Source organism: Dermochelys coriacea, chromosome 5 (assembly GCF_009764565.3).
Source record: "Dermochelys coriacea isolate rDerCor1 chromosome 5, rDerCor1.pri.v4, whole genome shotgun sequence".
Classification (NCBI taxonomy): Eukaryota; Metazoa; Chordata; order Testudines; family Dermochelyidae; genus Dermochelys; species Dermochelys coriacea.
This window is the reverse complement of record NC_050072.1, coordinates 113,529,140-113,545,156: the sequence shown is the minus strand read 5'-3', so window position 1 is coordinate 113,545,156 and position 16,017 is coordinate 113,529,140. Positions and strand designations below refer to the sequence as shown.

General features: G+C 39.5%; 2 protein-coding genes across 5 annotated transcripts in view; one reads left to right on the top strand and one right to left on the bottom strand.

Annotated features, from left to right (window-relative positions):
- The window catches only part of SLC24A2 (solute carrier family 24 member 2), a 157,358-nt gene extending 155,547 nt beyond the window's left edge, over window positions 1–1,811 (top strand). For all 4 annotated transcript variants that reach the window (XM_038401710.2, XM_038401708.2, XM_038401709.2 and 1 more), the window contains one exon: window positions 1,490–1,811. In XM_038401710.2, the coding sequence (XP_038257638.1) occupies window positions 1,490–1,739 (250 nt within the window). In that variant the 3' untranslated portion in view covers window positions 1,740–1,811. The remainder of the gene's footprint in view (window positions 1–1,489) is intronic.
- ACER2 (alkaline ceramidase 2) overlaps window positions 1–16,017 on the bottom strand; it is a 101,454-nt gene that overhangs the window by 24,875 nt on the left and 60,562 nt on the right. The gene's annotated exons all lie outside the window — the stretch shown is intronic.

The following is a 16,017-nucleotide window of genomic DNA, read 5'->3' as shown; positions in this document are numbered from 1 at the left end:
TTATTGGGCCAAATGTCCTCTCATTGACATCCTCCGGTTCAACGTCACTGATATCAACTGAGTTACACCAGCATTGCTGAGGAAAGAATAGGAATAAAGTGTAGTTTCTTTTAACAAGATAAAGTGCTGTCATGGGAGAAACTTAAAATTGTATTTGAGTGGAAACTAAACAAACTGTGGGATTGAGTCATCTCCATACAAGAACTTCCATTTCTGTACTGACTCATAGGAACAAACATATACCACCATTTCCCACTAAGTGTTTTGGGTAAAATTATAGTTAATGCAGGGTAAAAGGCACAATCCTCTTCCCTACACCTCCAGATGAGTACATATAAAAGGCCAAATTCTGCTTTGTGCAGTTCAATGGGACATTCCTTTGTTGTTGCACGCTCACTTTCTAGCATATGAAGTGTTTTGCCAAAAAATTCAGGGAATTCTTTAGGCAGATCCTTGTCCCCTTAAATGTGCTGTTTGTCAGACCCCTGACATACAGCACACTGAAGCTGAGAGTATTTGGCTGATAGAATATTACCCTGTCACACGAGGAAGCAGGTGGGCAGCAAGAATTTGCAGTGCAGAGTCAGTGTGACCTAGCCTTGAGATAACAATGTTTTGAGAAGGGGAAGTGAGAAAATGCTGGACTAGACAGGACAAAATATAAACAAAAATGTAGATGTTTTCAATTAATGCGTGCCACAAAAGAGTATAAATGCTTGTATGATATTGCTTGTATTTCGGAGAAACTGAAGCAGAAGATGCTCTCTGTCAGCTGTATTCTTCCCTTGCAATTGCTCGGATAAAGCTGTCTCTGATTTTGTTGCTTCCAGGAAAAGAGTGAAGGCTCTGTTTTCTTCCACACAAGTTATGAGAGCCTGGTCCTTCACCCTTTGTGGAGTCTTGTGGTTGGAATAGCCTGAGTAGGGATCAGAGAGAAGATTGGGGAAAATGTGAAAAGAGAGTCAAGAAAGTATAGGAGAACTTGGGAGCATGGAGAACTCATTTACCTTAATTTCCTGCCCACTCATCAGCTGCAGACCTCCCAACAGTGGAGAGGGCAGCAGAAAAGTAGTGGTAAATATTTATATTTTGGAAGTGCCCAAAGGGCTGCATTATGCTAGGTGCTGTGCAGGCACAAAAAATAGGCAATCGCATTCTCCTCACCACTTTGTACACTGAGCCCAGTCTTCTGCAACCTGCCAATTTGTGGCTTGGCCTCTGCTGGAGGTTGCTGCTGAGAAACAGGATGTGTGTCGGCCTAGTCACACCTGCTGCTCAGCCCAATCTAGTCCCTTCCTCAGGGCCCAGTACAAAATTGTTCTTTTTAGTATGTTACCTAATGCCGCTCTTATTGTGTCCCTGCCCTAACCTATTAGATGGGCTTCATTATGTTTAAATCAACAGCTTTATGTTGAAGTGCCTCCAGAGCATTCTTAATACCACTTTTTGTTTCTCTATGGCATTTCCAATTTCTCTTTGTGTTTTTCAGCCTTCCCCTTCCATGGCTCCTGTATGCTGCAATTAACAACTTCACCCCAATGACTGTCAGCAGCAATGGATTGTTCTGTGCTATTGTCCTCCTCTTCATCATGCTACTCTTTGTCATCCTCTCCATTGCGCTCTGCAAGTGGAGGATGAATAAATTCTTGGGCTTCACCATGTTTGGTCTCTATTTCATATTCCTGATTGTCAGTGTCCTTCTGGAGGACAAAGTGATCTTGTGCCCTGTCTCCATCTAGTAGGAAGTGCCGTTTCTCGAACAAAAGAAATATCTGCAATGGACTGCGTCTCCTGAGAATAAACAGTGGATCCACAACAAAAATAAATAAATACAGAGGATAAAAAGGGCTGGATTTGAAATGGAAAAATTATTTGGCTGATGCATTTGCTACTGAACAAAACAGTTACATGTAAGAGGTGAGATCAGCTACCTTTAGGCTTCTTTGCATGTCACTTGGAAGATCTCACTGTTCACTGATAGAGGTCCTGTATGTGTGTTATAACAATGCAAGTTATTATATATACTACACATATGCTATGTTTCCCCATATCTCTCTTTCTCTATATTAATATATGCCTACATGTGGAAACAAAGAATAATATATATATACAGGTATAACCTTGCAAGGAGAACCCTAGTATCCATTTTGGGGAAACACAAACCTCTAGTTTGGGATTTATCTAGTTACCTGTTGAATGTATCAGTGGGAGATGTTAGCCAACAGCATCTGCATGAGTAACAGGAAGAAAAGGACTTATGCATCTCTTCATTCAGATGCACTCATATGCTGTGAGCTTGCACACAGTTTTGGACAGCCACATTGCAGACCTTTAGAAGCCCTTGGCAAAGTGAACATGATGTTTCAATAGAATCCTGCTAAATCCTGCAGCGTCCAGGCACTCTGGCTCTAGCACTGATTGTGCACTGTAGGCTGACTCAAGATAGTCAAAGTGAAACCCAAACTGGGGGTTTGAAACCCAAACTGGCCTCTTCTAGCATCATCCCAGCATGCAAGTAGAAAACACAACTACTAAGTGAATTCACTACTTTTCTATAGTGCAGCAATACTATAAATAGTACCAATGTCTTTCTGATGCTATCACCACTATAGGCTTGCCTTTTCATATAAGAAAGAAGGCTGGATTTGTTTGTGTGTAGTATTTCATATAAAATTTAGATGCAGCTGCATGATGGGAAGCTGCCTACTTGCTGAACTGAATATCCTTTTATAGACTATTTTCCACCATAATTTGTCGTGAATAAGTCCTTCACTGTTGCATACTTTCTTATCAGCTTTGGGGCAGATCCTCAGCTCATGTAAATTGTCACAGCTCCATAATGAAGTTATGATAATTTATTCCAGCTGAGGATCTACCCCTGTAAGTCTGAGAATTTAGCAGGAATGGGCTCTCTTCTTTCATGGGCCCCCTTAGACCACCATAATTAACACTAAATTAATTAATTAATTAATAATTGTAACATGGAGGGATTGCCGTATGAAACCGAGGCAGGAATCTTCTAGAGTCGCTGAAGTGTTAGCATGTGTTAATTATGGTGGTCTAAGGGGGCCCATGAAAGAAGAGAGCCCATTCCTGCTCATGAGAGGAGAAGTAGGTCCAAAACTAGAACAAAAAAGGCCCAGGAAAGAGAGAGAAATCAGTGTTCCTACAGAGAAAGATTTTACATTTCCTATAGTTGGATATAAAATGGGACACTTGAAACCTGAGTAAAAATTATTTTAGGTAATGCCTGTTTGTTTTTTCCAAGGTCTGTGTTTGGTTAGAGTTTATGCAATTTCATTGTGTATCTGTTTTCCAAAAGTGACCCATTTCAGAGTTGTTTCTGGTTTAAATCCCCCCTGCAGTGGAAATATTATGCCCAGGATTATAAACGGAGGGTTCAGTACATTTTGGTTTGTTGACTGTTCTGATGTTATGGCCAGGCTTTTCTTTCTGTATCCCATGCGTTCAGCACTTTTGCCCCTCATTGTATTCCTGGTACGAATGTTTATATCTCTACGTAACTAAATCTGCGTAGAGCATAAAAACAGAGAAAACAACAGTGGATTAAACAGTAAGAAATATATATATTTATAACAAAAATTAAAAAGTTTATATAATTAAAGTTAAGATATTAATGAACAAAAGCAAGAAAATTAGGAGTTATAGTTACTACAGAGTCTGCTCCTCACTTCGTGTGCCTAGGATTTAATACCTAGGTACAGAATTGCATACAAAGTCAAGATTCTGCTCTTAATTATACACCTGCAGTGCCCTTTGCATTTTCAGTGGGACTTGTTCCTGTGTAACAGTGAGCAGAAGTTTGCCCGGTATATTTCATATCACCTATTGCTCTGAAATCCCCTTATCTGTGCTGCAGTCGTACGTACAGTGGTGCCACTGGCACCATGCACTATTTTTTAAATGGATACAGTCCTGTGTAAAAGCAGGTGTACATACTTACAGTGACCTCAGCAGAAAGCAATGGAAGTCCCTGTGAGGAAAAAATGCAGGGCCCAAATTCTGAACTCAGTTATCCCACTAAAATCCCACTGATCTCAGAGGGTTTTCACAGGTATAAGTGAGGGTAGAATTGGCCCCAATTCTTGTATGTATCCTGAGGAAACCACCAAATCATTTGTGATATCTTAGATGACAATACTCACAGAAGCTTTATCTAACAAAAACAAAGGTTTCAAGTGGCCCCAGGGCTTCTTCCCTTAGATGAGAGGAATAAAAAGAGCTGATGACCACAAAGAATATGTGCAGGACTTTGTGAGTGTGTTGCACCTTTAGGTGAGGTGTCTGTGTGTATGTGTAATCATACACAATATACTGAGCTGCACAAACTCACAAGAGGACACGCATTTTGCTGAAGCTACAATACATATCTGAATAGTACCAGAAACATCTAGCAAGGTGCATTGTGATGGAAAGTCTTTTCTGCAGTGCTATGAAACAACTCACAAGAGTGTAATTTAAAGCAGACACATCATGTTTCAAATGAGATTTAAAATCTTTTTACACTGGACTAGGTGAGTCACTCCTTCAGGTGATATTCTTTCCCTGTTAGAAAATGACATTGACCTTGAATTGTTGGTCCAGGTGGACATACCCCAGGTTCAACATCTCACATTTCCTGCAAAGCCTAACAGTTTCCTGCAGCTGTTTTTCCCCATTACCCAGGAGGTCTTGGTGCAGGCACAACACTGAAAGGAGAAATTCAGGGAGGTAAGAAGGAGAGAGAGGAGAAATTGGACAAAAATGAATACATTTTTAATTCAAAAGAAAGTTAAAATTGACCAGTATAATTAAACAACCTAGTGAAACATATTTATTCAGGCTGATCTTCCAAGCATGGCTTATATGCAGATTAGGGGCTACGTCAAATGTTTCCACAGCCACGTGAGGCATAGATTGGATCATGCAGTCAAAACTAGCAGAAAAACTCACAAACAAGCAGTGGCTCCGGAGGTAGATGTAATGTATTGTAATGGTGGATTTCTATTTAATAGGAAATTATCTTTCAGGCATGGCACAGAAATCATTTTATAAAGACAGGAAGTATTTAGTGTTCAGGGAGTTCTATACCAAGTGACCAACAGAGCAGGCTTACAAAGGCATTTGTGGTTTAGTTTAAAAAAAAATTCAAACACACCTGTTTGACATTTAAAACAATAAAAGACACAAGACCAGACTTTGATCTCAGTTCAGTGCACTAAAGCTCTCAGTGTAGTTACGCCACATTTATACTAGTTCAACTACCATCAGAATCTGTTCCACACTCAGAAGGGGAAAAGCCACCATTCTGATTTACATCTATGACAGGAGTTGCAGTAGGAGAGCTGTGACGTGCTCTGGAGAGTAAAGTCATTAGCAGCTGAATATCGTACAGCACTGTGGCATGGTAGAGAAAGAACAATAATTTTTTCAAGATGGTATTCAGTGAAAATGTTTCAGACAAATGGTCACGTAGACAGTTCTAAGGTGAGTTTTTGAGTAGGCCTAGTGGCTGGCATACTGTAACGGCATTTGTATGCTGTGTTAAAATATCTGACTCATTCTTTCCCTTTCAAGGAAGTTGGAGTTAGATTGCCTCTGCCAACACATTTATCTTGGAAGACATTAAAAGTGATTCCCTGCCCCTGCCCCAAGAACAAGAAAACTTGCAGGTTCTGCTGCCTTGTGTCTATCAGGCAAATCATTATTCAAATGATGGAATAATAGTGCTGTGGGTGGCAGCTCCAGTCCAGCGGTAATAGGAGACAGCTCTGCTCTCTGGGTGTTTTCTGTGAAGTAATCTAATGTTTTATGGAAGCTGGCTGTGAAAGCTTATTATAATACTTATCAAGACAGCCTTTTACATAAATGGCTGAGTAAACTATTTCAGGAGACTCTCTTCTTGATGTTCTCTTCCATTATTAGTCAATAGCTTTATTGGTAAAGGAAGGAAAGAATTGGCATTAGAAGGGAAACATGTCCCTTCATCACACAGAGAAAGAGTTTGAAAGTCTTGAAACTGGAAAGTTGACAGGACATCATAAATTTACTGAAACTCAATTTATTGAAAATCCATAATAAGTCCAGGCTTCAGATTCATTTCTGTGAAAAATGTATGATATCTGATAGGAAATCTCAGTTTTACAACTGTAGCAAATTTACTAGGAGCCAAATTCTGATACCTTTACATTAAGCCACACCTTATTCTGTGAATAGTCCCATTGAAATCGATGACTCTGTTCAATGAGTAAGTTGTTATTCGTACATAAGGTTTCAGAATGGCTGTAATGTATTATGATTAACAATCATACAATCAATAAGGTAATTAATCACTCCCATATACATTTCTGAGTGTTTTACCCTAAACAGTAAACATAGGTTCCTGCAGGCCTCATGCAGGTAAAACTCTAAATGACTTCTATGGGGATTTGAACCTGCATAGTAATTGCAGGATCAAGCCTAAAGAGCCAAAATTCTGCACTGTCTTACACCCCATTGGCTACCTCATGAAGGCTGTCTGAGTATAAATTAACATATAATTTGGTGCTAAGGCCCAAATTTTGTTCTCATTTCTAGAAGTGTCAATCCCAAATAACTCCAGATTTACATTAGTATAAGTAAAATCAGAGTCTGATCCTAAAACGTGAAGTTGAATAACCCAAATTCATTACTTTGGTACAACTCCATTTGACATTACTATAAATGGACACAATTCTTGGGAGAAATCACCTGAGTTCCCATAGAACTTAAATGGTATCATGGGCTAGATTACCAGATAATGCAAATCAGCATAGCTCCACTAAATTCAGTGGAACTACACCAGTTTCTACCATTTGAGGCTCTGGCCCCATATTTGCAAAATTCTGCTTAGGTCCTACAAGCGTTTGCTAGTTACAGAAAAACACCAGTTGTGGAGACAACTGTGCTGGGAACTATGGGGTAGGTAATTTGGATGCATTGAACTGTGGTGCTTGGAGACGCTGCTGTGTGAACATGCAAAAATCTTTACAGGAACAAACAGTTCAGGCAACATTAACTGTAGCATTTTACTGTGAGCCAGTTTAGTTTCCAAATGCAGATAGTCCTTCTGTGTCTGTGTGCCTGTCTGTATTCTGCTTGTTTGTTCAATTGATCTCACTGTGTACATATTCCTAGAGCACAGAATTAAAATACACTGGTGACACAAGTTATTCAGATGCTTATCAAGAGGTCATATATAATAGCAGTTATGGTAATGCACCTAAAATGTAGTGTGCATCACATACTCTGAAGAATGTTGTGGTCACTATACTAATACAGTATTACTGTTATCACTATATGTGAAGATCTACCAGAAAATAAGTTACATATACGATTACCCTGAATTCTATAAAGATTTGAAGTACCTAGAAATCTTTTTAAGTGGGATATTTTATGCAGCTATCATTTTTTCCACTATATCTTTCAAGGAATATGGGAAATATGGCTGCTTAACAGTGATTCTGCAAAATGGCATCATGTCATTCCATATTTATTGTGGGTCATTGATTCTATATCACGCTTATTTTCTAACTGTCAGCCCTAAAACTCAGCCTAGGATCCAAGATTCAAGCTTAGTTCTTTCTTTCTCACATGTCATAACCTGTAATAAAGTTTCTGCAGGCCAAATTAGGCTTTCAGTGACATTTAGGCAACCGCATTGCCTTCAGTAATGTTACATTACACAGGTTGGATTGGAATGTCATAAACACTTGTTGATGCACAGAAAGGAACAGAAGTCAACTCACCCATTAATAACTGTATTGGCTGTGCAAGGCTAATGGGAGTAGAAAAAAAATTTAAGTACCTTGGAGCTCTGACTTCATGGAGTTCCATTAATATGCTGTTTGATATTAGAAATAAACAGGCTGGGACAAATTTTGTTCTATTACACACATACTGAAATCACTGGGGTTTCAAAGGTATAAATGAGAGCAGAACTGGATCTAATGGATGTAGCAAAAAAGATAAAATATTTATTTGACTGTCATTATTTTGGGTGACATTTATTTTAAGAAATGCTGTTTATTCATATAGACATTGTGAAAAAAATTTTACAAGAAATTGGGAAAGATTGAGATCATCTTGTTGAGTAAACAAATTATGCACGCTCCCAATGGTTTTAGATACTGAGTCTTGCTATGCTGACCATTCAATATTGTCTGTTTTTGGCCAAATATTATCTTGCTCTTAACTAGTCAGTTCATTGAAGCTAATGGATTTGCAGGAGGGTATGAATCAGGACACACCATGTCCGGGGGTGAAATCCAGGTCCCAACTGAAATCAACAGAAATTTTGCCATGGACGTCTGTGAGGCCTGGATTTTACCTCTGGAATCTATGTGGTTTTGACACACAGGCAAAATAGGTGTAATTGTAATGGGAGTTGTGTTCATTTTATTGAAGAGAAAAATAGACAACGTAAAATATATACATTGGAAATACATACAGGGACAGTTTAGAGCATACAGTCAACACTAATTACAGATAGATGTAATAGTTTAAACACTTGTATTTTGGGAAGTTATTTTCCTTCCCTTGTAAATAAGATGAAGCAGTTAGTAAATTGATAGTGTGTGTGTGTTTCTTGGACCAATTAATTCTTAATATGATTAATATGAATGAGATGGGTAGCTTGAGGTATTGCAAATGTATAAAATAATTTGAATAACTTTAGCCTAGAAGGTTTTGATCCTAATTTGAGCACTTAAGATTGATTCAAGTTGTGCATAGGTTTTGCACTGGCCTTCTGCACAGGAGTTAATTTCACTCATCAAAATGATCCTTCTTAATTTGTTACCATAAGTACAGAAATGTCTGTGTATCAGTCTTAATCATTTCCTGTATGAATGAAATCAAGAAGTAGCCTACCAAAACCTTCCAGACCAAAGTTATACAAATCATTGTAATCATACGACACAAATGCCATATATAAGACAGTCCCATACTCCTTATGTAGACAAAGCTCGTACTAGGCCTATTGTGTGTTTTTATTCATGATTTCATGAAGACTACACAGCTCTAAACAAGATGCCCTACAGAATAAGACGTTTATAGATATAAAACCTCATGTACAGTAGGTTTACTCACTCCTAACACATATATATGCACGCACACACACACTATGTATATGAGTTAGGAGTGGGTAATGCTACTGTACATGAGTATAGATTTACAGCGAATACTCCCAATCATCAAACCAGAGTAATCCAAATGAAATTTGTATGTATGTTTAAAGACATTGCACTTTATAGTATTTTATGTTGCATAATTTTCTTAGTGTAAAGTAAAGCCGTTTAAAAAAAGACAGCTCATTTTTGGATTTCTGAATATGGGCATTAATTTTTAAATAAATAATCTATTATGCATCTCTGTTACATAATGTTTAATATAAAATATTGTTAAAGTCAGTCATCATATGTTATCAAAATGCTGACACTTTCTTACAAATATCAGACAATCCTCTCTTCTGATGACAAAAAGACAAAACAGGAATCAAATGTTAATGTGGTAATTAACATAATGACCTCAGCTAGGTAGAATAACACATATACGTTGGGCCATATTCTACCCTCAGTTACACAAGCACAACTTTACTAAAGACAATGAGGTAAGAGAGAGCAGAATTTAACCATATTCTTAATATTTGCAGCATGACTTTACAAAATGATGTGCATTATTTTGCAGCAAGGCATTTAATCCTGCAGTCCTTGTACACCCAAACTGGATGTTTTGGGTTTGCAAAGAATTCAGTCTCAGGCCTAATATGGCAATTAAGTCGCATCACTATTCTAATATATTCCCCAAACGAAACCTCAGTAAAATAAGCACCTTGTGTTTTAAGTTTACAGACACTAAGATACTTTTATCACATAATTCCTAGAGTATCTTAAATTCTTCCGGGTCAAACTATCTGCTGAATCACAACAACTTTGAAATTATTGTCAAAAATAAGCATTGCAGATGTTACTTTTTTGTTTTTGTTATCTGGTCTCAGTTCCTCATAATGAGCCGCCTCCTGCAATCCTGAATCCAAAGAGGCTACTACAGGAGTAAGAACTACTTATGTTATTAAGGATTTGCAAGATCAGGCCCGTATGTTGTCACTTGAAAATTTTAGTAGTATGTTATAAATGACAACTAGATGTTATTTTTGTAATAAAGTATTTTTTTTAAATGCAGCAGTTTTCAAACTCTTCCTTCCTTTATTTTTAACTTAAAGGAAAAGAAATCTGGAGCCCGAGCCTTATTTATTTATTTATTTATATAAAATAATCTTTTGTCATGGAAAACCGATTCATGTAGCCCCAAGATAATTACAAGCTTGTGGGGGGGGGGCGCGAGGGTGTGTGTGTGTATGTATTGATCATTATTCACTGAATGAAACTGTACTATAACTCTGCATCGATATATTCTCTGAATACAAGTTTGTACATAGTATGAAAGCTATATTTATTTATACATAGGCTCTTGGAAATAATCCATTCCTGTCAAATGTATTACTTCTCTATAACTACAGAACTTTTCACTGTGCTTGTGTACTCTCTTTCACACTAATGTATCATCCTTGTACTACTGATAATCAGCTCCTCATATAAGTCACTTTATGTAACTAAGTCTTCTGAGTGTGAAATATAAAAAAAAGACTTAAACAGATGTCATTTTCTTTAGTATTCTTTCTGTCTTGATTCTCTTGTTACAGATCTGAAAAATACACATTTTAAATGATTTATTGTTACTTTATAATGATATCAGAATTGGGGGATGGATTAGATTACCTCTCCAGGTCTCCTCAAGTCCTACATTTCTATGACTTCTATTATAAGTATAGATTATTATTAATTATTTGCATTAAAATAGCACCTCGTTGCCTCAACAGAGTTTGAAGCCCCATTGTGATACATTCTGTGCATACACAGAATAAACAAAAGTCCATGCCCCAAAGAGCTTAAAACCTAAGTAGACCGTACGGACAAAGGGTCATAGTAAGGAGATATTATTATCCCCATTTTACATATAAGGAATTGAGGCACACAGAGATCAAGACCGAGATTCAGCACGGTATTTAAGCATGGGCCTCACTTTTCAACGAGAGAAAATGGGAGTGGCATATGAGCAAAGTCTCCTATATTCATGAGCAAATGGCTCAGCAGCTGATGAGCACAACTCACCACTGTCTCCCTTGCCCATTCATAATGTATTAAGAAAATGAGAACTGCCAAACTGGGTCAGACCAATGGTCCATCTAGCCCAGTATCCCGTTTTCTGACTCTGGCCAGTGCCAGATGCTTCAGAGGGAATAAACAGACCAGGCCAATTATTAAGTGATCCATCCCCTATTGTTCACTCCCAGCTTCTGGCAGTTAAAAGCTTAGGGTACTCAGATCATGGAGTTGCATCCCTGATCATTTATTGACGGACCTATTCGCATCTCATTTTTTTTAACCCAGTAATAATTTTGGCCTTCAAAACATCCCCTGGCAATGCATTCCACAGGTTGACCGTGTCTTGTGTGAAGCAGTACTTCCTTTTATTTGTTTTAAATCTGCTGCCTGGTAATTTAATTGGGTGTGTTATGTGAAAGGGTAAATAACACTTCCTTACTCACTTTCTCCACACCATTCGTGATTTTACATACTTCTATCATATACCCCGTTAGTCATCTGTTTTGTCCCAGTCTTTTTAATCTCGCCTCAGCTAGAAGCCTTCCCATACCTCTAATCATTTTTGTTGCCCTTCTCTGTACCTTTTCCAATTCTAATATACCTTTTTTGAGATGGGGGTGACCAGAACTGCGTACAATATTCAAGGTGTGGGTGTACCATGGATTCATATAGTGGTATTATGATATTTTCTGTCTTATTATCTATCCCTTTCCTAAGTGAGGAAATTGCTCGGTTGCATGATTCTAGTAGTATAGGGCAATGGTATTGAATACTGGCCCTGTTTTCCACAGGCGGTGATGATTTTAGTTGAGATCTCCCTCCAGAGCATAGGCGCCAATTCCGTGGGTGCTCTGGGGCTGGAGCACCCCTAGGGAAAAATTGGTGGGTGCTCTGCACCCACCGGCAGCTAAGCTCCCCACCCCAACTCACCTCTGCCTCCTCCCCTGAGCACTCCATCCCCGCTTCTCCTCCCAGTGCTTGCCATCGTGAAACAGCTGTTTCACAGCGTAAAAAGCTGTGGAGGGAGGGGGAAGGAGCGGGAATGCGGTGCACGAGGGAGGAAGCGGGGAAGAGGCAGGGCTGGGGCAGGGATTTAGGGAAAGAGTCCAATAAGGGCAGGGAGGGGGCGGATTTGGGGCGGGGATTTAGGGGAAGGGGGCAGGGCAGGGGCGGGGTGGGGAGGTGCGAGCACTCACTGGTGCCAGGAGAAGTTGATGCCTATGCTCCACAAGGTAAAGGCAGCAGAGACGACATAGCTGCTGCAGGCATCCTGAAGCCACCCAGGTCCATATGCTGCTAGCCTATGTACTGTAATGATTTCTGCTGAAGTTATCACTGAGTGGTGTGGGAAAGCATCCTACCCTGGCAAAAGAAATAAGGCAGTCCTGCTTAGAAACCATCAATGGAGAATTGTAGAGTACTCCATGAAAGTGTCATCCCTGAAGGATTTAAGGGATATCCTTGTGCCCATAAACAAACTTCTCAGCCTGTCCCCAACCCACCCACCATTGCCTAACTCTAGAGGGAACTGAAAAGCAGGTAGCAACTCTACCTCTCTTGGTTGTACCACTACATAAGAATGGCCATACTGGGTCAGACCAAAGGTCCATCCAGCCATTAAACAAAGAGAGACAAGGTAAGTGAGGTAGTATCATTTATTGGACCAACTTCTATTGGTGGAAAGTACAGGCTTTCAAACTACATAGGTCTTCAGGTCTGGGGAAGGAAGCAGAGTATGTGAGCTGAATACTTTTGAAAATACAGTAGTTGAAGTTGTCTTGAATGAGGAGGAGCCAGGAAAGGAAATGCAGTGCATCTGATGTTATGGCCATGAACCCTCCACATTACTTAAAATATTTACAAACCGATTTCTCTTGGAGTTTAAGTACTCAACTTTCATAATGATTCAATGAATGTAAACTAACAAAACAAAGAGTAACACCACCAGAATCCCAGGAGCAGAAATAATATTATCATGCTAATACAATCTGTAGAAAGCTGCAGTAATCCAGATTACTATAAATTGTCAAATTAGTGCAAATAATTTGACTTTTATTGTGCTGCTAAATGAAATTATTATATGATCTATAGATTATAAAGCCCTGTGGTGATACAGGATGGCAAAGCTTAGGATACCCAGACCTTGGGGTTGCATCCCTGATCATCTTGGGTATCAGCTATTGATGGACCTATCCTCTGTGAATTTATCTCATTTTTAACCCAGTTATAATTTCGGCCCTCACAATAGGCCCCTGTAAATAAAGCATTGTGCTGTATTTATTTATTTATTTATTTCTGCCTTGATGATAAGGTTATAACTCACTTTGCATATCAAGTGTGAGTAAAGAAGACTGTAATACCTTGCTATAATACATTGACTAAATAATTACTTGCCAGACTGCAAGCATCACTGCATCAGGAAGAATGCAAAATGTTTGTTCGTTATCAAGGCATATGTTTCTATCAAAGACAGAGGCCCTGGTTCTCCACTATGTATGAGCAGATGTTATGGACCATGGCAGAGGCAGGAAATTTCTTACGACTCCCTGAACCTTGGATGCCCAGCACTGGCAGAAGTTAGAGCAGCAGGTGGACGACTCTAATTTCTGCCAGTAGCATAAGCTCCATAAGGAGTCCACGCTAGCAGAGAATCAGTGTAGTAGAGCTCAGCACCACCATGCTCCCTGCCACCCCCAGCACACCCCATTCTTCCCTGTACATTGGGTTAGGGTGCGGATCAATCATAGGAGGCAACTACATCACCTCTACAGTGCTAGCTTTACAGCAATGGAGATTCTCCCTGAACAGAGGCAATTCTCCTGTGGGCAACTTAGCTGGCTGAAATTCATTTTGTGTCAACTAGCTGGTACAACATGGCTGACTGAAGAATCCAATCCTGAATTTTGGAAAATGCACATAAATCAAGAATGATTTTGATAATGACAATTAATTCCATTTGAACTCTACAGCTGCTTGCCCCAATCCCACTGGACCCACAGGATGACATTCACCCCTGTACATAAGGCCAGCACAAGACATTTACACCACATATGCCGTGTTTGAAGGGTTTAATGGTGCATAGATCTGCTAATGGCTCTCTGCACAAGGATGGATTTAATCCATAATGGCCTAGTGCTTTTCACTCCTAATGCTATACACATTCTCCTAGGCCTGGAAATAGAACCCAGGAGTCCTGACTCCCAACCGCTTGCTCTCCCCAGTGGCTGAAGAATTTCTTCAACCTTCAGCAACCTGTATGGAACTTGGAACGAGGAGCACAGGTTGCAGGAGGGAAAAATTTAGAGACAGCACCAGGAAGGCAATCTGTTTGCATATCTGGCTGGAATGCCAGCTGTTGTTGCAAGGTCTTTGTAAATTGTTCTCATAATAAAGAGCTGGTTTAACTTTTAGAAACATGAAGTTCTGTCATGTGCTTGGTAATAACATGGTATTTGAAACACGGTGGCAGCAGTACATCTAGTGAGAACCCCAGCAAGGAAAAAAGTGTGGTTAACAGGAAAACAAAACAGCACCTTGAAACAGAGCAGACAGACAGCATAGAGGGACTCAGGCCACTGGAAAAGCTGGATTTCCAGATTAAAAAAAAAAAAATCTTGCACAAGCACAAAGTTGAGTCTGTATACAGAGCTGATCATGGGGAATAAAGAGTGGGAGCAGGGGAAAGGCAGGAAAGCTTTTTTACTGTTTTATTGAGGGAAAGGATGAGAAGTGAGTAAAGCTTGTTACCAAATGACTGAAACAGCTGATAAAAGTGTTTGGTGAATAGTGATCCCAGACAGAATGAGACTGTAGAAAGACAGTTTTTTTACCTGAAACCAAGAAACAGAAGAGGGAATAGATACTTGCGGAACTGAGAACTCTAGCATCCACATATAACTTTGGCAACATAAAAGATGCTTGATTTAGAGATGGAATCACTTGTGGCACATGTGATTCTGTGTTATAGGAGAAAGCACTGAGAGAAAGAGATCCGACCCTGGAACAATGCCTTCAAACAGAAAGGCAGCCGAACTGTCCAGGAAAAAGGTCTAAACAATGGCTTGTCACTACTACAGCACGCTTACAAATGTTCAGGCTAAAGGAACTCAGGAAGCAGGATAGAGACAGACTGACCAAGAATGCAGGCATCATATAATATAGTGTATATAATGTGGAAAGCAACATGGAAAGCAGAAAGAAAAACGCCTAGCCAATGGATAATGATGCAGCAGTTGTCGGAAACAGAACCACTTTATGTTTTTAGTTTTAGAACCATAGTCCTCCCAAGTTATGACCCAGCACAAGGTACATGAAACAACCATGAAAGTCATTTGGCCTGCAAGCTCCTGGTTAAATGAAATGAAATGCAAAAGTCCTGAGGGATTGGTTTGTTTGAATTGGTTGAGCTGTTCCTGTGTACTGAGAATTGAGTGACACCCCTGCTGATGATTTAAATGGATAACCAGACTATTAAAGTGATCTGACAAGCTTCAGGTTATCCTTCATTTCAGAAGAAGGTGGGTGCACATTGTGTCCTATGTGTGGCAAGCTGCTGGGGATACCCAGAGCTGTGAAGCACCATGTTCCCCTGCTTAGCCACAGCAAGAAGAAGCTTTATTGCATCTAAACTGTATGACAACTCCCTGACATATCAACTTGCCTGTCTTGCCAGTAAACTCCTCAGGGCTCTCCCAGCCCCAACTTCGCCTAGCAGAAAACAATCAGTGAATTTCCAGCCTCCAATGTCTTCAGAGATATCTTTCTGCAATGCACAGCCCACATTCACAGAACATACTAACCATGCTGCTTCTTTCAAGAGACAGCTTATCATCTT